The sequence below is a fragment of the Bufo gargarizans genome, chromosome 4 (genome assembly GCF_014858855.1).
Source record: "Bufo gargarizans isolate SCDJY-AF-19 chromosome 4, ASM1485885v1, whole genome shotgun sequence".
Taxonomy (NCBI): Eukaryota; Metazoa; Chordata; class Amphibia; order Anura; family Bufonidae; genus Bufo; species Bufo gargarizans.
In genome coordinates this window covers 303,777,987-303,802,775 of record NC_058083.1, presented here as the reverse complement: position 1 = coordinate 303,802,775, position 24,789 = coordinate 303,777,987, and the positions used below count along the sequence as shown (strand labels likewise).

The window sequence follows — 24,789 nt, the reverse complement described above, 5'->3', positions numbered from 1 at the left end:
AAATTTTTTAAGGGGTGAAAATGATTTTTTTCACTTGGTCTTAAAAATATTGAGCCGTTCTGTCACAAAGGGTTTAACAGTTTCTCTGGCTGTGTGCATCCTACTTTCACTTTGTGCTGGTCATCTAATAAACCTTATCTCCAAATTACTTATTTAAGCCAGATTCTTATCAGTAAGGATTGAGCTTTGATGAGTGTTTATAAGGTCAGAGACAAGGAGCCAGTAAGCTCCCTGCCTGATGGAGCAGAGAGAACATTCAGATTCTGCTAGTAGAGGATCTCTGCTCTGTACAGAGAAAAAGACTTAAGATTTTTAATAAAGACCTATTGAAATAATGATTTTTAGCTCATGATAAGAAAAATGCCCCCAAAGGTGTACATAGCCTTTAAATAAACACTCCTTGGTTCCAACCATCTTATTAAACAAATACATTCCACAGCATTTTGATATAATACAATGAATTTAATATAATCCATTTAAGAGCAGAACCTGTAAAAAACAGAAGCACACACACAAAGTAGAAAAACAACAAACCTTTCATACTCAACTGGTTTCCTTGCGAACTTCACAGAGCTTCTTCATCAGGCACTATTACAGTACCTTACAATAAGACCAGGGTTACACATTGTGGCTCTCTAAAGCCATTGCATAACAGCAACATGGCCAAAATGTGTATACCTTGCCTTTTCCTCACCCCTCCACAACAGTTTATCACTGATGCAGTCAGTTCATAAACAGATCATATTTACTGGCATAAATATACCAGTCATTTTACTTAGGCTTGTTTCAAAGCTGCATTAAGCAAATCCGACAGGCCGTTCCAGCTGGGAATAGACTGCTGTATCAATTACTGTCATGCACCACCGGAATTCCATCCTGACGGCCACACAGGATCGTGGCCGTGTCTCGGAAACCCTAACATAGTAACATAGTTTATAAGACCGAAAAAAGACATCTGTCAATCCAGTTCAGCCTGTTATCCTGCACGTTGATCCAGAGGAAGGCAAAAAAATAAACCCCTGTGAGGTAGAAGCCAATTTTACTCACTTTAGGGGAACACCAGTTCGGCTTGAGTCTCCTCCTCCTCACTATAATGCCGTAGCTATGTTGGTTAATGGCATTACAGTGATTGGGCGGCTGGAACGCGTCAGGACACATAGTTTGGCCAGTCTTAGTCAGGGAGAGCTGTGCTGTAGAAGTGTCACCACCAGACATCTGAGAAGCTCTGTCAGACGTTCTTCAGAACCTCCTGCTTGAGGTTCCTTTTGTTTTGCTTTCGTTTTCTCATCTCGTTAGCCTCTCTCAGCTGTCATGTAGTTGCACTGATTGCATCCCTTTAAATTCCTTCCCATACTGCATCACTTTGAGGTTTATACAACTTCCTGGAGTGTGTGCATGCTGGATGCTACTACTGAGTCTTCTACAGATAAGTTTTGTTCATTCATTTGTGTTTTCCTGCTTGCTGGATCCCAGGTGACCCTGACTCCCTCTGTATCACGTGTAGGGAGCCGGTGGTCGTGTCCCCTCACTATTATAGGGTGTTCAGGTGTTATACAGTCGAGGAACGAGGATATGCGATCATCTACCATTGAGATTTTTGCATAGGCTGAGCAGTTAGGGAGAGAGCCAGGTCTGTTGCAGGGCTTTCCCTTTGGTTCCTTAGTTTTGGATCCAGTCGGTCGGATCTTCATTTTGTGTCTTCTAGTTTTCTGTACACCTTCCGTGACAAGAAGGGACAGATAGTGTAGGGAATTGAATTTAATTTTTTTGTTAGGCAGGGTTGGTGTTAGAGACCCAAAAGTCCTTTTAAGGACTATTGTTGCATCTGGCAGCAATATATATTATTAGCACAACCTGCGCTAAATTGCGTGCAATTGTTAGAGGCCCAAAAGTCATTTTAAGGACTATTGTTGTACCTGGCAGCAATATATATTTTTAAAATCACACAAACAAAGGAGTGCAACCACATCAATTTTTTAAGATTAAAAAATAACATTTTATTTATATCATGGTAAAACAACATGTATTATAGTACATAAATATGTGTACACGGGGACAAATCACAGATATGAATCACCTTTTCAACAGACCCATAGCACTAAATTATGCCGAGATCTACCCCCTTGCATTGTACTCTCCGGAAACTCCCAGAAAAAATGGATCACACTGAGGGGATCTGGATCAAGGCAAATAATTAAACTGCACGCATGCTATCTATGTAGATCTGTGCCTCACTTATACAGCTCTAATCTTCAGATTTAACAAAGCCGAAAAGGTGCACTACATGACTATATTACATACCAAAATGCAGGGGCTGCGGACAAGGTGAAGTTACTCCTCAACGCGCGTTTCGCGTATAGTTTGCTTCCTCAGGAAGCAAGGTGACATGAGCATGCGCTGGAACTCCACGTTCCAAATGTTGGCCATGCTTTGTGAGCAGCAGAGGGCAGTAGTAAAATACCAGCTGCAACATGGTTGTCGCCTTTCCATTCAGCTTCCACTGTTCACAAGCGACGAGTGGGCATGGATTTCTGACCTCTGTGAGGTTTTACACAACTTTGAGGAATCAACACAGATGGTGAGTGGTGATTCCGCCATTATCAGCGTAACCATCCCACTTCTGTGTCTACTGAAACGCTTGCTGCTCACAATGAAGGTGGACGCTTTGCATGTGGAAGAGGTGGAAATGGGAGAAGACAGTACACAAGGTGATAGCCAGACCACCCTCAGTTTGTCTTCTTAGCGCGAATTGGATGATGATGAAGAGGAGAAGGAGGAGCAGGAGACGGTTGCCTCCGCTACATAGGGTAGTACCCATAGCAGGTTTATTCCATCTGTTCAGCGTGGATGGGTCGAAGAGGAGAAAGAGGATGAGGAGATTGAGAGTCATCCTAATAAGGACAGCGAAGTCTTGTCTATTGGGACTCTGGCACACATGGCTGACTTTGTTATGCTGCCTTTCTCATGACTCTCCTGTTATATGCATTTTGGCCAACACCGATTACTGGTTGTTCACCCTTCTCGACCCCCGCTACAAAGAGAACTTCTCATCTCTCATTCCTGTGGTGGAGAGGACGAGCAAAATGGGGCAATACCAGAAGGTCCTTGTGGAAAAATTGCTCCAAAAATTTCCAGCTGACAACGCTGGCAGCAGAGTACGTAGTTCCTTGGGCAACCGAGGAGGGGAGACGAGGGGAACACACAGCAGTTCCAACAGAGGCAAGACAACATTCTCCAAGGCGTGGGACAGTTTCATGACACCCCGCCAGCAAACTCACCCTGATGCGCGGCCTAGTGTCACAAGGATAGAAAAGTTTTGGAAGATGGTGAAGGAGTACGTAGCAGACCGTGTCAGCGTTCTCAATAATCCCTCTGTGCCTTACAACTATTGGGTGTCCAAGCTGGACACATGGCATAAACTGGCACTCTACACCTTGAAGGTGCTGGCCTGCGCTGCCGCCAGCGTTTTGTCAGAGCGGGTATTAAGTGCTGCTGGGGACATAATAACTGATAAGTGTATCCGATTGTCAACTGAAAATGCTGGTTGACTGTTATCAAAATGAACAAGGCCTGCATTGCTTCTGACTTCTCTACTCCACCAGAGGAAAGCGGCTGAACATAAAGGCACTTTAAATATGGCTTTTATAGTGTATTGAATACACTGTAATCCCATGCCCACCTTCCACCACAAAAAAGGGTATATGGTTCAATCTTCCTTTTCTCGTCCTCCTCCTCCATCATATCAACATGCTTATTAGGCTGCCCTCACTCCTAATGTTTTAGAGGTTCAGCTCAGCAGCAGACTCTCAACCATAATTTTTTTGAGGGTCAGCTTAGCAGCAGGCCCTAAACCATAATTTTATCGATTGTCAGATCAGCAGTAGGCACTTGCCCCTAATGTTTTAGAGAGTCAGCTCAGCAGCAGACTCTCAACCATAATTTTTTTGATGGTCAGCTCAGTAGTAGGCCCTCGCCCAGCAATCATAATTTTTCAAGGGTGTGTATGATGCCATCTTTTATGTGTAATAAAGGGTGTATTGGAGTGCTGGTTTCTTGCAGTTTTTGCCAGTCCTTTCACTCAGTCCCCATTTAAATGCTTTATTTTTGTCATGTATTGCTTTCTTTACAATTCTATTTATCCACATTGTTTTTTTCTTGTTCCTTACCCTTTTATTCCCATAAAGTATGTACCGCTCACAATTAGAGTTTAGGATTGCTTTTAAAAATATCCCATTTTGTTGCTGTATTTTTATTTTTGAGGACTTTGTCCCAGTTAGTTAGGCCAATTGCCTCTCTTAGTTGCCTAAATTTAGCTTTTTTGAAGTTTGGAATTTTTGTTCCTCCTTTAAGAAACACTTTTTTGAATGACAGTTGGAAGGTTATTATTTTATGGTCACTATTTCCCAAGTGTCCCTTCACCTGCACGTCTGTTGTTCTGCCAGGTCTATTGGTTAATACTACGTCCAGTATAGTTAAATCCTGTATCAGTTGCCAAGAACCTGTTTCCTTTATGATTCTACAGGTTTCAGTTTCACAGTCTTTGTCTGGGTAGTTGAAGTCCCCCATAATAACAATTTCATTATGATTTGCCGCCTCATCTATCTCCTTTAGGCCTCATGCAATAGCCATTTCATTTTTTGCGGTACGCGAATTGTGGATCTGCAAAACACGTAAGCCGCCAGTGTGCCTTTCGCAATTTGCGGAACGGAACAGGTGGCCCTTTTTAGAAATGCCTATTCTTGTCTGCATAATGAACAAGAATAGGACATGTCATATTTTTTTGGCGGGGCCACAGAACAGAGCAACGGATGCGGATAGCACACGAAGTGCTGTCCGCATCTTTTGCGGCCCCTTTGAAGTGAATGGGTCTGCACCGGAGCCTCAAAAAACTGCAGCTCGGATGCGGACCAGAACAACGGTCGTGTGCATGAGGCCTTAGTAGTAGATTTTCTGTGGATATATGAGGTGGCTTATAATTAACTCCTTTTAGTATTTTATTTTTGTTTTTGCCTCCATATATTTCTACCCACAGTGACCTGACATATTTATGTCCCTTACTTATATCTTGGGCTTTAGACAGCACTTTATATAAAGGCAAACCCCTGCCCCTCTCCAGTTTTGACGATCCTTTCTAAACAGACTGTCACCCTGTAAGTTAACTGCCCAGTCATAGCTATCATCCAGCCATGTCTCAGTTATTCCCACTATGCCATAGTACATACAATTGAGAAGTTTATGTATATTTTCTACCCTACACCTTTCCTTTTGAACTGTTCTAGTCCCTCCTTCCATTCCTCCCCCATTTTCATTACCTTGCCCCAGGTCTCTATTTTACCCTCCTATAATGTAATTACCCTCCCCCAGTCCATAGTTTAAACACTCCTCCAACCTTCTAGCAATCTTCTCTCCAAAAACAGCTGCACCTTCCCCATTGAGTTGCAGCCCATCCCTATGATAGATCCTGTAGCCGACAGAGAAGTCGGCCTAGTTCTCCAGGAAACCAAACCCCTCCTTCCAACACCAGTTCTTGAGCCACTTGTTAACCTCCCTAACCTCCCACTGCCTTTCTTGCGTGGCTCGTGGTACAGGTAGTATTTTGGAAAACACTGCCTTTGAGGTCCTAGCCCTAAGCTTGTGACCTAAATCCCTAAAATCATTTTTAAGGACTCTCCACCTACCTCTAAATTTGTCATTGGTTTCAATATGGACCATGACTGCTGAATCTTTGCTAGCCCCTCCCAGTAATCTGTCAACCCGATCCACAATATGTTGAACTCGAGCGCCAGGAAGACAACACAGCATTCGAGGATCCCGTTCTTTGTGACAGATTGCCCTATCTGTACCCCTAATAATTGAGTCTCCCACTACCAACACCTGTCTGGCCTGCCTTGCTCTCCTGGTCCCCTGCTTTCTGGAGCTGACATTCCCCTGACTGGCAGAGGAAGTGTCTTGCTGCAGCAGTGCTCTCCCTGAAGTAGATCAGGAATAGCCTCCCTGGCACTCTTCCATCTATCCTGCTTTCTAAATGTTATCCAGCTACCTCACTCACTTTCCTGAGCCTCCATGCTACCACCTTTCCCCGCATCTACCCCAAAGAGTGCTTGCAAAGTGAACAGCATTTTTTTTCCAAATTGCCAAAGCTTCTCAGTGTTGAAACTTGCTCGTTTAGACACATGATGTGCAATTCCAAATGAGCAATTTTCTCCCATTTTGAACAAAGATATGTACCCTCAAACGGCTGTTCCAGGACTTCATACATTATACATGATATGCACAGAACTTTGCTGTCAATAATGGAAGACATAATAATGGGGATTATGCAAGAAAATCGAAAAAATATAATGCAGTGCAGTGATATAAAACTGATTTAGTGTAGTCCCCTCCTAAAGTCACTTAATCTAAAGTCACACACTTAATACAAACACACATTTGAAATCAAACACAAAAAATGCTCACAAACTCGCGTTGTTTGTCTGCTTGTATAAGTGGTGCTCCCAAACAACTTCAAAGCAGACAGCTTTTTTTCCCTCTATAAGTAAGGCTACATGCACATGACCGTATGTGTTTTGCTGTCCGCAAATTGCGGATCCACAAATAAAGGATGACGTTCCGTATGGCATCAGTTTTTTTTGCGGATCCATTGTAATAATGCCTATCCTTGTCCGCAAACTAGAAAAAAATAGGACATGCGCTATTTGTTTTGCGGTGCAATGGAACGGACATATTGATGCGGACAGCACACAGTGTGCTGTCCGCGTTTTTTGCGGACCCATTGAAATTAATGGGTCCGCATCCTATCCGCAAAAAAAACGGAACGGACGCAGAAACAAACAACGTTCGTGTGCATGTAGCCTAAAATGGTTGATTGTTGTGTGTGTGCAAGGGGGGTGCAGCAGTGATCAGCTGTTGTCTGTTAGATGAGGAGTAGGCCAATTATCAGTTGTATACTTACAGTATATGTCAGCTGCTCAGTGTGTGGGATGGGAGCAGCACTATTTTTGGTGGCTACTACAATTGAATGAACTTCAGCAGCTGGCCAACACAGGGAGAGATTTATAATTTCCCATGTGCCAGAAAAGTGGCTTTAAAAAGTTGCAAGCTGTGTTTGTGACTTTTAAAATGTTATTTTTTTGGAAAAAAGTTATGTCTCATTTTTTACGGTACTTTTCCAAAAGGGGGCATTGCAAAGGTGGGAAATGGTTGTGCTCAACTGGTTGTACTCAACAAATTTATCTACATTTACACATCATAAATTTGGCACATCCAGCGGCATTGCAGAGACTATAACACAAATACTATGGCTCCTGATCGACACCCAGAGTAATTCTGTCAGTTAAAGGTGTATTCTAGTTTTTATTTTATTTTTGTATTTGTTTATATAATAGAAAATCACACAATTTTGTAATATACACATATTTAATCTGCATTCATACCTTTCATGGCCTAACTAAGGCTTCATTCACATCACCGTTCAGCCTTTCCATTCTCCTGCTCTATTTAGGAGCAGGAGAACGGAAAGGACGGAGAAGGCACATAACTGAGCCAAAAGGAGCACTAAGGAGCCCATAGACTATAATTGGGTCTGTTATGTTTCCGCTCAGAAGATGATTTCGAAACGGAGACAAAAGTCCTGCATGCACAACTTTTGTCTCTGCTCCAAAATCATCATATGAGGGGAAACATAATGGACCCCATTATAGTCTATGGGGTCCTTAGGCTCTGTTTGGCTCAGTTATGTGCCTTCTCCGTCCTTTCCCTTATCCTGCTCCTAAACGGAGCAGGAGAACGTAAAGGCTGAACGGTGATGTGAACAAAGCCTAAAACATGGCATTAGTCATGTAACATTCTTTTACTGTGCTGAAAATCCAGTTATCCTTGACCAGTCTGTTTACTGGTGCAGAGGTGACATTAAGTTGACTTTAATTTACTATAATTATTTTCCAGACATCCCACTAAAGAAACATGAAGAGCCAAAAGAACCTAAGATAAAACATAAATTGTCAGCAAAAATTAAGAACGGTAAATACCCAATTTTTTTTCCATGATGTACGAGGGGTGTTCAATAAGTTATTTAACTGAATATGAAACCAACTTACTACTTTTCAATGTAATCCCCCTTGACTTCAACACTTATTCCACTTCACCTCCAGTGATAGGATGCCCTCAGAATAGAAGGAGACTTCTTGCTGCTGCAGGAACCCAATTACAGCCTCTTTGACTGCATTATCATCAGGAAATCGTTACCCAAGCAAACATTTCTTCAGGTTCCAGGAACCAAGTCTGGACTGTAGGGTGGACCATTAAGGTCCATGAAGCTGTATTCCCTGATAGTAGCTTGTGATTTGTAAGACTTGTGAGCTGACACATTGTTGTGAAGCAGCAAAACGCCAGCCAGCAATTTCTCTTGGTGTTTCTCTTTGATTGCCTCATTTAATGCCTTCATTGTTGAAGCATAGGTGTCTCCAGTAATTGTCTTGAGTGGCATGAATTCTAGTAATAAAAAAGTGTTCTGTATTCCAAAAATGGTTGCCATGATCCTTATAGCTAACTGGTGCAAATGAAATGTTGTTCACCCATTGTGCTTCCATTGCATGGACCCTCATTTGGTCTCAGGATCAGGGTGGTGGACCCATGTTTCATCACCCAAAAAAACAAAAACAAAAATGTTTGTCTGCTACTGGGCAAAAACCATTTGTCCTATACTAAATTGAGTGTGCGGATTACAAATCCAAGGTCAGATTTGTTGTAACACGTCACGAAATTTAGCTATGTATAAGTTTGCCTAAATGAATTAAGCACTTGGAAAGCATTGAATAATTTTGAACAGAACAAGTTTTAATTCAACAATTGCCTGATGTACATCAAAGTTTGCCTAGTAAACAGTGTATGAAAATGTAATGGAATTGCAAAATTTCCAAAAGGCTTGTTTTTCAGTTTAAAAGCCTTACTTGAGCATGGTCCAGTACTGTTAAAAATGATTCAGGCATCTGCTTTTGCATTTGTGAATAGTCATATATTCCCGTATCATGTTGGGATTCCAGCGGCCTTGATACCTGTTCTCCATTGTAGAAATATTTTTATGGAACCACTCTCCGTGTTTGACCCCCTGACGAAGGCACGCCGAAACGCGCGTTGGGGTAGCGCCACCCTGGGTTTCTTTGCACACGGTTATTTCAGGTAAGCTCTGGTCTCCCATTGCCCCCCGCTGATTGTGTGGTCAATTCTTGTCCACCGGCACTTTGCCTTGTTTGATACAATTTCCATCCTTACATGTTTGTATCTACTTCTAGTGGGGGTGCATGAGCTGACCGTGCTTTACCTGATATTGTATGGTTCTATCTCTCCATTCACTTTTTGCATGGACTGGGCACTGTACCCAAGATCGCTTATTCCCATGTCAGATATTATGTATATTACATCTCTTCATTTGTCTCAACCGTGTGCTCCTTCCTCCCAGGGTGGTGCTGTTGTTTTTTCTCCGCTCCCATCACCTTGTTTTACGGCATCTCATGTATTAATTTACCCTTCTCCTTTTTTTGTTATCATTTTTTAACTTATTGTAATAAAATTTATATATTTTTGGTAATATGAGCTCTCTTTTCATTTGTTTCTGCTATTTCACTCGGGAGCTTTTACCGAGTTACACTTTAGGTGTATCCCCTGTGGCTATTCAGGGTGGGCACTGTCTCTTACCCGCCTTGGGGATACCCTGGGTCATTTTTGTTTGTCTGACCACTCTCCGTGTTTGTCACTTACGTGTCCCAAATTGGGTGGGAAAAAGTCAAGATGGGAATGTAAGACATGCACTTTCAATGACATTCGGCAGCCAAGTTGTTCATATGCTGTAAGCATGTTGTCTACTAATTCAGCATAGTTTGCAGCTCGTCTGTTCCCAAGGAAGTTCTGCACTACTAGCTTTGTCAGATTCTTGTGCTGATCATAAGTAGTGTATTTGCCACATATTTAGCAGAAATTGTCTGGATCGTTAACACATTTACGTTTATAGGGGAATCTGTTACATTGATCTAATAGGCTGAAGCCTCAAGCAGGCTTCGGTGCCTATTAGATGACTATACCAATACAGGCCACTAGGTGGTAGTGAACACAATAGGCAATCTAATGATTTCCAGTTATTGTCACCCACTGTGACTTTAAAAAAAAGTTAAAAAGTTAAAAAAAGTTTTTGCAAATATAAAAAAAGTTCAAATCACCCTTCTTTCCTTAAAATAAAAATACTTAGACAGTGAAAAAATAAATATCATGGGCATCGCCGTGTGCAAAAATGCCCATACTGTTAAAATATAACAATATTAATGGCATACAGCAAATAGCATAACGTGAAAAAAAAGATAATAAACAGCCAATTTGCCATTTTTTGTCACTTTAACGACCCAATTATTTTCTTTATAAAAAGTGATCAAAAAGCCGCACACACTTCAAATTGGTATCACTGAAAAGAACAGATCATTCCGCAAAAAATGAGCCCTCACACAGCCCCGTACACATAACTACAAAAAGTTATAGGGGTCTGAAGTGTGGTATTGTTGTAACAGTACTGACCTGGAGAATGAGGATAACAGGTCAATTTTACTTCATAGTGCATAGTGTAAAAAAAATAAATAATATATATATATATATATATATATATATATATATATATATAAAAATCTTTATCAGAATTGCGTTTTTTCCATTTCAAATTTTGTTACCGCTTCCTACAGCTTTACCGCATCCTACTACATGGTATGCAACTGTAAATGGTGCCATTAGAAAGTACCACTTGTCCTGCAAAAAAATAAGCCCTCATTAGGCTATGTGAATGGAAAAATAAAAAACTTAGGACTTATGGGAAGGCGGGGAGTAAAAAACGAAAGCGCAAAAATGAAAAATCCCATGGTCCTTAAGGGGTTAAAATCTAGACGTGTCAGGCAAATTACGAGTTCATATTTGGAATCAGCATGCTCATTTTACTATAAATCACATGTTTTTCTCTCAGTAGCAAAATCATTGTTATGCGGTGTAATAATTTGAGAATAAAAGTCTCCTGGATTTTCTCTAAGCATGTAAATCCTCTTGGCTAAATTGATATTGACAAGTTTTTTGCTCAGGCGTCAACATTTGTGGCATCCAGTAGGAACTGACCTTTAAAATCATCAAAACATCCTGAATGATATTGGAAACAGTGCCAACTGAAATACCTAATTCATGAGCTATAACACCGACTTTAACCTGATGATCTTCCAAATTCATAGCCTCTACCTTACAGCACATTTCCCCTGAATATGCTTTGACAGGTTTCCCTGAACAGGGGTCATCCTCAATTGATTCCCTACCCTATTTAAAATGTTTGGCCCAAAACTTTACTTGGTAGTAGAAGGGGGCATCATCACCATATACAGCAATCATTATTTTATGGATTTCTTTAGGCTTATCTTCCTTTGTAAGGAATTGAATCATAGAATGAAGTTCTAAATCACTCACTTTCATTGTAGACTCACACTATACTGCACTTGCCATTTTGTTACTTATACTGTTTTAATCAGACTGAACTGCTACTGTATGTTGCATGTCCAAACATGTAACCAAAACTGAAAATAACACACACATATAATAACATTTTATTCAAACATTCTCACAATATACATCAATAAACATTAAAAATAGCAGCAATGTAGAACGTGTTGACACTAAATGTACCCTCCTGAATCTACACATGACACCACAATTGACTAGTACAAAATACTATATCCGTGATGAAGTAGATATCCAAACCCAGCTAATCCATACAAATGATATTATTGCCTATGTAATCAAAATTAAAAACCAAGCCCAATAGGGGCTCCTGCAACCAACATAATTTACAGACAATAAGGCAACATGAAACATTAAGATGCAAACAAAGCTGGAAGTCTTACAGACCAGGATTACAGCAGGGACATTCACCCCAAACATGTGCCAACCTGCAGAGACAGGCTCAGCTCTCTAACACTGCTAGAGCAGATAACTTATTGAACGCCTCTTGTATGTTTGCAGATTGATTTATCTCACCTAAAACATTTTTGTAAATAAGATATTTGTATTTGACTTCGAACACTTATATAGCAAAAAGTTATACAAATACAAATTCACTTACTACTTTGCAGAGACCCCAGTGCAAAAACAAGAAGAGCAAACAGAACCTAAGAAGAAAGATGAAGAGCCAACAGAACTAAATAAAAAAGATAAAAAGCCAACAGGTAAATGGCAACAACATTAGTTGATAATTAGATCTGTTAAAGAATATTACCTTATGTGACCTAAAATGTATTCTTAAACAACACTTTATCTTGTAAGCTTATATACCAATAAGTTATACAGATAAACATGAACTTGTTTATTTTTAGACATCCCTGTGGAAAAACATGAAAAGCCAATAGAATCCACCAAAACACATGAAGAGTCAACAGAACCCAAGAAAAAGCATGAATTTTCAAAAGAAATTAAGAAAGGTAAACAAATAGCATTATTCATGAGCTATGATTGCATGTTGATTTATCTTACCTAAAATATGTTTGGAAATAACATTTTGCAGTGAAATCTGTTATACAAAAATGTAATACTAATAAAAACTCAGCATATTACTTTCCAGAGACACATATGAAAAAGCATAAGAAGCCAACAGAACATAAAGAAAAAGACGGACCAATAGAACCAAAGAAAACACATGAAAAGGCAACAGAGCCTAAAAAGAAAGATGAACAGTCAAAGGAACCCAAGATAGAATATGAAGAGCCAACAGAACCCAAGGAAAAACACAAAGAGCCAACAGAACATAAAAACGGTAGACAACAATATTCTTTTTAATGTGTGGGTGAAGAGATAAGAAGAAGTTGTGAATCAGGTTTACTGTTACATTTGATAATCAGATGGCTAGAGCCACCAAGATACCAAAAAGTGAGCTCCTACAATACAGGCCCAAAAAAAAAAAAACATTGAGTGCCTTCTGAAAAAAATAATTTGAACTTTTAAAATCAATATTTTCAGACCTCCCTTGTCTGTCTTATAGACAGCCCCCTATTACTTTATATGTGCTAAAATTATTCTTAAACAACACTTGATAGCTTATGTAACCATCTGTAATATAAATGGAAATTAACTTGTTAGTAATTTGTTGACATCCCAGTTGAAAAATATGAATTCTCAAAAAAAATTTAGAAAGGTAAACACCAAAAACATTTCCAATGACATATATTTATAGGTTGAATTATCTGATCTAAAATGTCTTGTTAAATAATAATTGAAAGTTTAGGTACGAAAATGTAATATTATTAGAAATTTTATTTTATTTCATTTTTTGCAAAAATCTAAGTAACAAAACATGGAGAGCCAACAGAACCTAAGAAAAAGCATGAAGAACCAAAAGAACCTGAGAAAAAAGATAAAGAGCCAACTGAACCCAAGAAGAAACCTGGAGGGCCCACAGAACCCAAGAAAAAAGAGGACGTGCCAACAGAACCTATGAAAAAACATGAAGGACCAACAGAGCCCAAGAAAAAACATGATGTTCCAACAGAACCTAAAGAGAAACATGAAGTGCCTACAGAATCCAATGAGAATCAAGAGCTAGCAGAACCTGAAAAAGGTAAACAACAATAACATTACTATATACAATAAGGTACAGTAAACCATGTATACTATCTGACCTAAATATTTTTTTTTTTTATAATACTTTACTATAAAGTGTTATATCTCAGTATGTGATATAGATGCTAATTTACTCATAATTACTTTGCAGACCTTACAGTGAAACATGAAAAGCCAACAGAATCTAAGAACAAGCTTGAATCATCAGCAGAAATTAAGAAAGGTAAAGGCTAGAGATGAGCACATTTTTCAAAAATTCGATTTGCCGGTTCGCCAAATTTTTCGGGAAAAAATTGGTTTGATCCGAATATATTTGCGGCGAATTACGTTAAAAACTGCTATTTCCTGGCTGCTGAGAGCCTTTATAGTAGAACACTTTGCCTTGCAGTAACACACATAGGGAGTCTGCTTTGGTAGTGAAATAATACTGTGAGTCCATATGATATGCAGATGACAGGCGTCTCTCTCAGATTCACTGCACGCTTCACTTATTTGGACAGTCACGGGGCCAAAACTGACCAAATAACTCAAGTATCAACTCAGCCTTACAGGTCGATGTTAGCGCCAAGAAGAAGCGCATTCCTTTTACACCATCATCAGCTGACTTCACATAGATGTCTACAGAACCTGTTCTATTAAACACTAATACAAGTAGAGCCCCCCAACAGAGTGGAAAGGGTGTCAGCAGTAAGTTTGTGCTGACGTCAGTGATTATTTTCCTCTGATCTGTCAAAACAATAACCCACAAAAAAAGTATCCTGTCTGTGGAGCATCCGCCTTCACTCGGTCAGCATTTGGTCAGTAATCCATCAATATTGCTAATGCCGAAAAAAAAAAAACAGGAGTGGATCCAAAACAGAGATGACACACAAACAAAATATTCTGTGTTTTGTACCCACTCCTGCTTTTGGCTACCAAACCACATACCAATTCTGCTAGGACCATACAGGCCTTACAGCTGCTACACAGACAGAATCCGTTGTAGATAGATCATAAAAAGGGTCAAATAAAAGATTATGTCAGTCAAGCCAAAAAGTCAAAATAGTGGCCCTGTCGTGAAGTGGAGAGGGTGGCAGCAGCATGAGGCCACAGAGTGGCACAATGACAGAGTGTGGAGGAATCAGCATTATCAGGATTCCATAGAGTGGCACAATAATAGAGTGTGGAGGTGACAGCAGCATGAAGAGGCCACAGAGTGGCATGACGACGAGAGATTGCAGAGGTTGCAGCAGCATCAGGAGGCCACAGAGTGGCACAACGACAAGAGATTGTGGAGGTGGCAGCAGCATCAGGAGGCTACAGAGTAGCACAATGACAGAGTGTGGAGGAAGCAGCATTATCAGCCCCAATTAGCATATTTAGGTATATATACGTGAGTACAGGTCTTATAAAGTCTATTAAAATGATCTAAGTATCCCCCCTGTCCACCTTATAAGTACCAAAATATAAAGTTATATCACCTGCTTGTCCGGTCACCAATCTGCCCAAGGGGCGGCGCTTCATCACAAAATGCGTCCAGCCAGCCGCTCCTAACTGCCGTTCTGAAGCGCCGCCCAGCTCATCAATATTCACTTAGCTGGGCGGCGGCTACAACTCTCCGGACTCAAGTGCTGCAGCCTCTGCTTTATGCGCATGCGCCGGGCACTTGAGTCGGGAGAGTTGTAGCTGCCGCCCAGCTAAGTGAATATTGATGAGCTGGGCGGCGCTTCAGAACGGCAGTTAGGAGCGGCTGGCTGGGCGCATTTTGTGATGAAGCGCCGCCCCTTGGGCAGATTGGTGACCGGACAAGCAGGTTATATAACTTTATATTTTGGTACTTATAAGGTGGACAGGGGGGATACTTAGATCATTTTAATAGACTTTATAAGACCTGTACTCACGTATATATACCTAAATATGCTAATTGGGGCTGTCAGTGTCTCTTTAAGTCTCCTCCCCGCACGTTTGTTAGCTGCAACGCAGCCAATAAACGTGCGGGGAAGTACTGGCACTCACTGTAATGCCGTAGCCATGTTGGTTACTGGCATTACTGTGATTGGCTGGCCGTAACGATTCATCTGGTGCTATATGACACCCGATGACACGTGGTTCGGCTCAGTCTTAGTCAGGGAGAGCTGCAGCAGAAGAGACAGATAGTGTAGGGACAGGAATCTTTTTTTTTTTCCAGGCAGGGTTTACTGTTGAAAGGTGCTAGAGACCCAAAAATCACTTTAAGGACTATTACGCTAAATTGTGTGCAATTGTTTGGCCGCTGCTTATATTGACACAACTTCTACTACATCTATTGTGTTAAATTTGCGCATCATAAATATCTGTGAAATTCAGCGCAACAGTTTGGCCGCTGCTGACAGTGACATTACCAGTGCTACATCTCCTGTATAGCGTTTGCACATCCTAAATATCTGTGATATTCACTGTAATGGTTTTCTTAGCTGCTGGTGACAACGACATTACCTGCACTACATCTCCTGTATAATGTTTGCGTATCCTAAATATGTGAGACATTTAGTGTAATTTATTTGTGCATACAACTTACCTGCGCTACTGTACATGTGACATACTTGCAAGCATATATACCATTTAATATGCAGAAGGCAAGCAGTAAGGGATGGGGAAGATGCCGTGCTGCTGATGGTGCACGCAGAGGACGTGGCCCTGGGCGTGGTGAAACTGTGCCTGCTGCCAGAGCACAAGAAACACATTCATCCATGATACCTAGCTTCATATCCCAGTTTGCAGGGCGACGCAGGACACCACTCTCGAAGTCATACCAGTGCGACCAGGTGGTCGGTTGGATTGCAGCAGATAATGCTTTCAGTCGGTTAAGCACCACCCTGTTTTCCACAAAGTCAAGTCTCAGTAGTCAAGTGTCGGGTCAACAGAATCCTCACCCTGATCCTCCTTCCTCCCACCATGGAGAGTTTTGGCAAAGAAGTGATCTAACACTAGGATATTCCGAGGAGCTCTTTTCATCGCCATTCCTTGATTTGGGCCTCTTGCCAAGCCCACTTGAAGAGGGACATGAGGAGATCTCGTGCACTGATTCCCAAACTCTTGAGCATCCACAGTCAGAAGAAGATGATGGTGGGGAACGGCAATTAGTGTTTCACAAGGTGGATGATGATGATAACGAGACACAGTTGCCAATAAGTCAACGGCAATTAGTGTCTCAAGTGGTTGATGATGAGGATGAGACACAGTTGTCAATATGTGAGGTTGTTATTAGGTCAACAAGTCAGGATGATGACCATGAGTCAGGAAGTGGAAGAGGAGGTGGTGGATGATGAAATCACTGACCCAACCTGGGAAGGTGGCCACACTAAACAGGCCCGCAACTATTCCCCGGAGCACCCCCATGGCAATCTCCCTTGCCATGGGCTAGGTGTTCCGCAGTCTGTTGCTTTTTTGAGGAAAGTGCAGACTATGAAAGAATTTTCATTTGCAACCTGTGCCAAACCAAATTGAGCAGGGGAACACTAGCAACCTCACCACCACCAGCATAATCTGCCACATGGCATCAAAGCACCTTAATAGGTGGGTCGAACACCTGGGCCCACAGTCAGTGTCTGCGGGTCACACCACTGTCTCCTCTTCCCCTGTGTTACGTGCTGGACAATCCACATTCCAAGACGCAGGCCCGGATGCCACCCGCCCTGCACCTGAACCTTCGCAAGCACCATGAGCTAGCATATCCACTTCTGTGTCCGCAGCTCAGAGGACAGATGTCCATACCCCAGGCCTTCAACGCAAGTGCAAATTCCCAGCCACCCATCCACATGCTATAGCACTAAATGCACAAATTTCCAAATTGCTGGCCCTGGAAATGTTGCAATTTAGGCTTGTGGACACTGAGGCTTTCCACAGCCTGATGGCGGCGGCCGTCCCTCTTTACTCAGTCCCCAGCCTCCACTATTTTTCCCGGTGTGCTGTCAGTCCCCAGCATCCACTATTTTTCACAGTGTGCCTTACCAGCCTTACACCAGCATGTTGTGGAGGCCGGGAGCGAGTCATACCCTGGGATGGCACAGGTGCTTCTGACAACAAGGATTGCGGGCCATACTTCCATCTGAATTTACGCCACCACCCACATTAGTGGCTGCAAACCCCCCTGCTCCTCCACTTTCACCTCTTAATTCTCATCTTGCAGCACCAGTCAGACCTCAGTCAGTAGCTGGAAGCAGTGTAGCATTGCAGTGGGGAAGCAGCAACTGGTTATGCAGAAACTAATTTTCTTAGGTGACAAAAAGCACACCGCTGCAGAGTGTAAGGGACTAGAGTAAGCTGTGACTCTCGCCATTCAACCAAGAACCAGACATGGTTGTGTCTGATAATGGCTATAGCTTGATGGCGGCTTTGGAGCTCGGCAAGCTCACACACATACCATGCCTAGCTCACGTGTTCAACTAAGTAATTCAGCGGTTTCTCAAAACCTATCCCAATTTGCCTGAGCTACTGGTGAAGGTGCGTTGTGTGTGTGCCCATTTCCGAAAGTCATCTACAGCTTCCGCAGGTCTGGCAATGCTGCAGCAGCGCTTGCAATTACCAGCTCACGACTGTTGTGCAACGTGAGCACGCGCTGGAACTCAACGTTCCACATGTATGCCAGCCTTTGTGAGCAGCAGAGGGCAGTAGTGGAATACCAGCTGCAACATGGTCATCGCCTTTCCAGTCAGCTTCCACTGTTCACAAGCGATGAGTGGGCATGGATGTCTGACCTCTGTGAGGTTTTGCGCAACTTTGAGGAATCAACACAGATGGTGAGCGACTATGCCGCTATTATAAGTGTAACCATCCCATTTCTGTGTCTACTCAAACGCTCGCTGCTCACAATATAGGCAGATGCTTTGTATGTGGTAGAGGTGGAAATGGGGGAAGACAGTACACAGGGTGATAGCCAGACCACCCTTAGTTTGTCTTCTCAGCTCAAATTGGATGATGATGAGGAAGAGGAGGAGGAACAGGAGACGGTTACCTCCGCTACAGAGGGTAGTACCCATAGCAAATTTATTCCATCTTTTCAGTGTGGATGGGCCAAATAGGAGGAAGAGGATGATGAGATTGAGAGTCATCCTCCTGATGAGGATAGCAAAGTCTTGTCTGTTGAGACTCTTGCACACATATCTGACCTTATGTTATGCTGTCTTTCTCGTGACCCTCGCATTATATGCATTTTGGCCTACACCAATTACTGGTTGTTCACCCTTCTTGACCCCTGCTACAAAGTGGGTCTCATTCCTGTGGAGGAGAGGACTAGCAAAATGGTGCAATACCAAAAGTAGAGATGGCCTTGACGTTCACCCGATGGTCATTTCACGGCGAACTCGTTCGAGATTCGCCAAACATGCAAACATATGGCGATGCTCACATGCACCATATTTTTTTGCATCACTAAAATAAAGCCTGTTTAGGCAAAAACCCTCACTGGTCCCAGAAATTAAAACTTAACTTTTACTGTCATTAGTATAAAACCTTTCTAGTAATAAGTAAATGTGAGCAAAATGAATAAGGTTAAAACTGTCTCATGCCCTGTCAGTTCTAAAGCATATTTGCTGCATCTGCAATGTCAGTCGGGGGTGCATTCCCCATACCTTCACACACTTGGACTCTGTTTTAGCAAACTAGTGCAACACCATCCTATGTATGTTTGATTGAGGATGATGATACTGCAAACTATGTTTACTCTAGGATAACTTAACTGTTAAATTGCGGCACTAGTTGCCAGAACTGACACGGACATCACAATCTAAAAACACTGACAGCTATCAGAACCTGATCTGGCAGCCATTTTACATTCTGTGTTTTGCCAGTGTAGGGAGAGGTTGCCTTGTGGAGCAGGGACAGACTGTTAGGGACACCAAACGCTAGCTAATAGGGCCACAAAAGTCCTTTTAAGGACTGGTATAGGTGTGCTATCGATAGGTGTGACATACTGAGGGTGTGATATATTTATAATATACTTTCTAACATAAAAAGTATATTATAGTGCATTTGTGTTGTTTAGCAGTTGTGTGCAGTTCTGCTACGATAATGCAGCTATATAGATGGACAAGCGTTATTGGAACAATTATTTGCAAAGAGTGTAATATACCTGTTGTCCCCAAAAAACTGATTGAGGAGTGTGATATACCTGCTTCCACAAAATACTGATTAAGAGGTTTGAGACACCTGCTTCCACAAAATACAGATTGAGGGGTGCAATATACCTGCTTCCACCAAATATTATTCAGGTGTTTTATATACCTATCTCCACAAATTTTTGATTGAGGGGTGTGATATACCTGCTTCCATAAAATACTGATTAAGGGGTTTGATATATCTGCTTCCACTAAATACAGATTGAAGGGTGTGATATACCTGCTTCCACAATACATTGATTAAGGGGTTTGATATACCTGCTTCCACAAAATAATGATTGAGGAGTGCGATATATACCTGATTACACAAAATACTGATTAAGAGGTGCAATATACCTGCCTTTACAAAATACAGATTAAGGGGTGGGATATACCTGCTTTCACCAAATATTGATTCAAGTGTTCTATATACCTGTTTCCACAAAATACTGATTGAGGGGTGGGATATACCTGCTTCCACAAAATACTGATTGAAGGGTGCAATATACCTGCTTCCACAAAATACTGATTGACAGGTGCGATATACCTGCTTCCATAAAATACTGATTAAGGAGTTTGATATACCTGCTTCCACAAAATACAGATTGAGGGGTGCAATATACATGCTTTCACAAAATTCTGATTAAGGGGTTTGATATACCTGTTTCCACAAGATACTGATTGAGGGGTTCGATATACCCGCTTCCACAAAATATAGATTGAGGGGTGCGATATACCTGCTTCCCCAAAATACTGATTAAGGTGTTTGATATACCTGCTTCCACAAAATTCTGATTGATTTGTGATATTCCTGCTTCCAGCAAATATTGATTCAGGTGTCCTATATACCTGTTTCCACAAAATACTGATTGAGGGGTTCAATATACCTGCTTCCACAAAATACTGATTGAAGGGTACGATATACCTACTTCCACAAAATACTGATTATGAGGTTTGATATTCCTTCGTCCACAAAATACAGATTGTGCAATATTCCTGCTTCCAGCAAATATTGATTCAGGTGTCCTATATACCTGTTTCCACAAAATACTGATTGAGGGGTTCTATATACCTGCTTTCACCAAATATTGATAGAGGCTTGCAATACACTGGCTTTCACAAAATACTGATTGAGACCTGCTTCCACATATGCTGCTCTTCTCTAGGGACTTTGACACAGGGTCATTTTGAACATGACAGGCAGAGGAAGAGGCAGGCCATTCTTCAGGGATGGTAAGGGTCTGGCAGGTGCACCAGGCCAGAGCCTAATTGTGAAGTTGGAGAAGGTGTGTGTGATTACGTCAAAGGACGCACCAGAGCTTGTTGAGTGGCTTACTCAGCTTTCAGCTTCTGCACCCTCCTCATCCTCTGTATCTGCACCCCCAAAGACACCACCACCACCATATCCCCTCCACTCGAGTTGGCATCAGATCAAGAAGAGGAGGTAGCAACGTCTACCTCCCAGCGGTCTGACGACAGTACCCAGATTAGCCCAAGGAGGGTGGTCCCAGCTGTTGCTGCCTACTCCGAGATCTCTAATGTCAATGGTGGTCAAGGTGATGATGATGACGTGTCAATGGAAGTCACATGGGTGTCCACAAGAGAGGAAGAGGAGGCTAGTTCAGAGGGAGAGACAGAGCAGCAGAAACGGAAGAGAAGGAGGAGAAGCAGGCAGAACTCGCAGTGCACAGTAGGCAAAAAGCAGACTGCAAATGTATTTGGAGCAAGCCATCCACCATGCACGGTCTTATGCTCCCAGGACGCCGGCTCATGGCTCCGCAGTGTGGGCTTTTTTTAATATGTCAGCTGCTGACAATAGTGTTGCCATCTGCAGCCTGTACTGTCAATGCATAAGTCACGGTAAGCCCAACACTCACCTAGGGACAACCGCCTTAAGAAGGCTCCTGGGCTCCCATCACCTAGCCCAGTGGGAGCAATACCATCAGAGCCCACAAAGCCACACTCCCGGCGCTCTACGTCCTTTCTCATCTCTCTTCTTCCATTTGTCCTCCACCTTCCACCGTGCCGTTGTTGCATTCATCTGGCAGAAGGCAGGCTTCTGTGGCCCAAATGTTCGAGCGTAAAAATTTGATGACGACAGATAACCCTCTTGCCCAACGGCTGACGGCTTTCTTGTCGGAACTGCTAGCCTGCCAACTAATTCTATATAAACTAGTGGACTCGGAAGCATTTAGAAAATTTGTGGTCATTGGCACACCGCAATGGAAGGTCCACGGAAGGAAATGTTTCTCCCAGAAGGGCATCCCAGAGCTAAATAGTCATGTTCATCAACAAATGAATATATCTCTGGCACACAGTGTCGGTGCCAAGATACATCTGACCACAGACACATGGTTTAGCAAACACGGGCAGGGAAGGTACATAACTTTTACTGCCCACTGGGTGAACCTTCTGACGGACATCAAGCATGTAACCCGTGAGGATTTTGTGTTACCGCCACGGATTGCATGCAGGCCTGCCTCTTCTTCTCCTCCTCCTAATCCATCTGTCATCTCCTCCTCGGCTGACTACTCTTTTTCCACTGCTACCGCCTCTTCAGCTGCACCCCTCAAGCTCCCCAGAACCTATTTGACGTGCAAGATGAAACATTGCCATGCTGTGCTGTGGTGGTTGTGCATGGAAGCCAAGAGCCACACTGGTTCTGCACTTCTTTCACCTCTGCGGTCACAGGCTGATCAGTGACTAACCTGAATTTGACAGTTGGTGTGCGACAACGGTACCACGGTACCAACCTGCTGAGCACGCTGAAACAGGGCAAAATGACACACGTGCCGTACATGGCAAACGTCCTGAACTTAGTCATGCAGCGATTCATTTCAAAATACCCCGGGGTCCAGGACGTCTTGCGGCAGGCCAGGAAAATCTCTGGCCATTTTAGAAGATCTTACACGGCCATGGCTCGCCTTGCTGAGGTACAGCGGCGACACCACCTGCCCGTCAGATGTCTGATTTGTGACAGCCCGACCCGCTGGAACTCCACCTTGTATATGCACTCTGCAGCAGGACAGATTCTGGGGAGCTTGGTTTCTTTTCACCGCACCAGTGGCTGTTCATGCACGATGCATGCTGACTTCAGCAGTCAACTGATGAGATCACCAAACTGGTCAGTCGCAGCCAGGGCGCCATCAGTGATATCGTATCTTACACCTTCTTTCAGGAGCATGCATTGAGTAGTGTCATTGATCAAGCCTTCGAGGAGCAGTTGCTGGAAGATAAGGAAGTCGCAATGTTGAATGAATTCCCAGGGTGGGCTACTCCATCTGAGACAAGTCAGGAGTCTGAAGAGGAGTCAGAGGAGGATGGTGGCTGAGAGGAGAAGAAGGAGGAGCAAAAAGAGCCAGCTTTGAGGGGGACTTTAAACTTTTTGGGTACTCTACTCCAGTGGCCTACAGAAAAAAAAAAGAAAATCCAGTGACAGCCTAATGTACCTCTACAATCACTAGTTCTTTTCTGTTAGGTGAATGCCTAATTTTTGGGGCCTGTATTGGCCTACAGTAAAATTGTTATCCACTGTCTGTCTAATATACCTCCAGCCACATAATCATTTGTTCTTTTCTGTCAGGTGAATGCATAATTTTTGGGGCCTGTACACACTGGCCTACAGTAAAATTGTTATTCAGTGACCGCCTAATGTACCTACAGCCACATAATCACTAGTGTTGGGCGCAAATATTCGAATCGCGAATATTAATTGCGAATATAGCAACTTTGAGAATTTGCGAAGATTTAGAATATTGTGCTATATATTTGTATTTACGAATATTCTAGATTTTTTTTTCATCTGAACCCATAATCCCTCCCTTCTACTTGCTTGTGGTCCAATAAGAAGACAGCAATGTCTTTGACTGAGCTTAGCAACATCCCTAGCAACCAATAGGAAAGTTACCTACCCCTTACTATATAATAACCTACCCAGCAGCTATTTTCTAAAGTATATTGCAGTTATAAAAGAGACCGCAGTGTCATTGCTGTGCTCTGTGCTTTGTTATATTACATTAGACAATTAACATATATATATAATTCAGTTAGTTAGGGGGAGATAGTCAGTATAGGTTAGATTGATCTATAGTGTAGCTGATAGGTTCTGCTGTCCATACATACATGCTACAGACATAGTGATGTGATGTCACAAGTTGCACGTATTGCGAAAAAATATGCGCATCATTAATTGCCGAAAATTTGCAAGTGCAAATATATTGGAGCATTCTATCTGCATATAAAGCTATTCAAATGTTCTGCCATGCCAACCATTTTTTTCCAGTCTCAGGAAACTTATGCCAGCTTGAAAAATGTAACATAAGTGACCCATGCCTATATTTTGCGCGCATTACGCAAATACTACATTGCCGATTTTTGCAATAAAAAATATAATTGCGAATTCTCGAATTTGCGAGTATATGACGAATATTCTAAAAAATATTTGCAAAATATCGTGAATTTGAATATTGCCCCGGACGCTCATCACTAATAATCACTAGTTCTTTTCTGACTGGTGAATGCATCATTTTTGGGGCCTTTAATGGCCTGCAGTAAAATTGTTTTCCACTGACCATCTAATATACCTCCAGCCACATAATCATTTGCTCTTTTCTGTCAGATGAATGCCTAATTTTTGGGGCCTATACTCCACTTTCCTACAGTAAAATTGTTATTCAGTGAACGCCTATTGTACCTTCAGCCATATAATCACTTGTTCTTTTTTGTCAGGTGAATGCCTAATTTTTAGAGCCTGTACTGGCCAACAGTACAATTGTTATCCACTGACTGTCTAATATACCTCCAGCCACATAATCACTTGTTCTTTTCTGTCAGGTGAATGCATAATTTTTGAAGCCTGTACTCCACTGGCCTACAGTAAAATTGTTATTCACTGACCGTCCAATATACCTCCAGCCACATAATCACTTGTTCTTTTCTGTCAGGTGAATGCATAATTTTTGGGGCCCGTACTCCCGTGGCCTAAAAAATAATAATTCTAGGCTCCAATATGGCACAATTTTGAGAGTTTCACTTTAAGACACATACAAATGGC

General features: G+C 42.2%; 1 protein-coding gene across 1 annotated transcript in view; it reads left to right on the top strand.

Annotated features, from left to right (window-relative positions):
- Nucleotides 1–24,789, top strand: part of LOC122935391 (titin homolog) — an 848,771-nt gene that overhangs the window by 526,353 nt on the left and 297,629 nt on the right. Inside the window, exons 50-55 of the mRNA XM_044291163.1 lie at nt 7,945–8,019; nt 12,144–12,236; nt 12,384–12,488; nt 12,629–12,820; nt 13,349–13,621; nt 13,775–13,846. Of these exons, the coding sequence (XP_044147098.1) occupies nt 7,945–8,019; nt 12,144–12,236; nt 12,384–12,488; nt 12,629–12,820; nt 13,349–13,621; nt 13,775–13,846 (810 nt within the window). The remainder of the gene's footprint in view (nt 1–7,944; nt 8,020–12,143; nt 12,237–12,383; nt 12,489–12,628; nt 12,821–13,348; nt 13,622–13,774; nt 13,847–24,789) is intronic.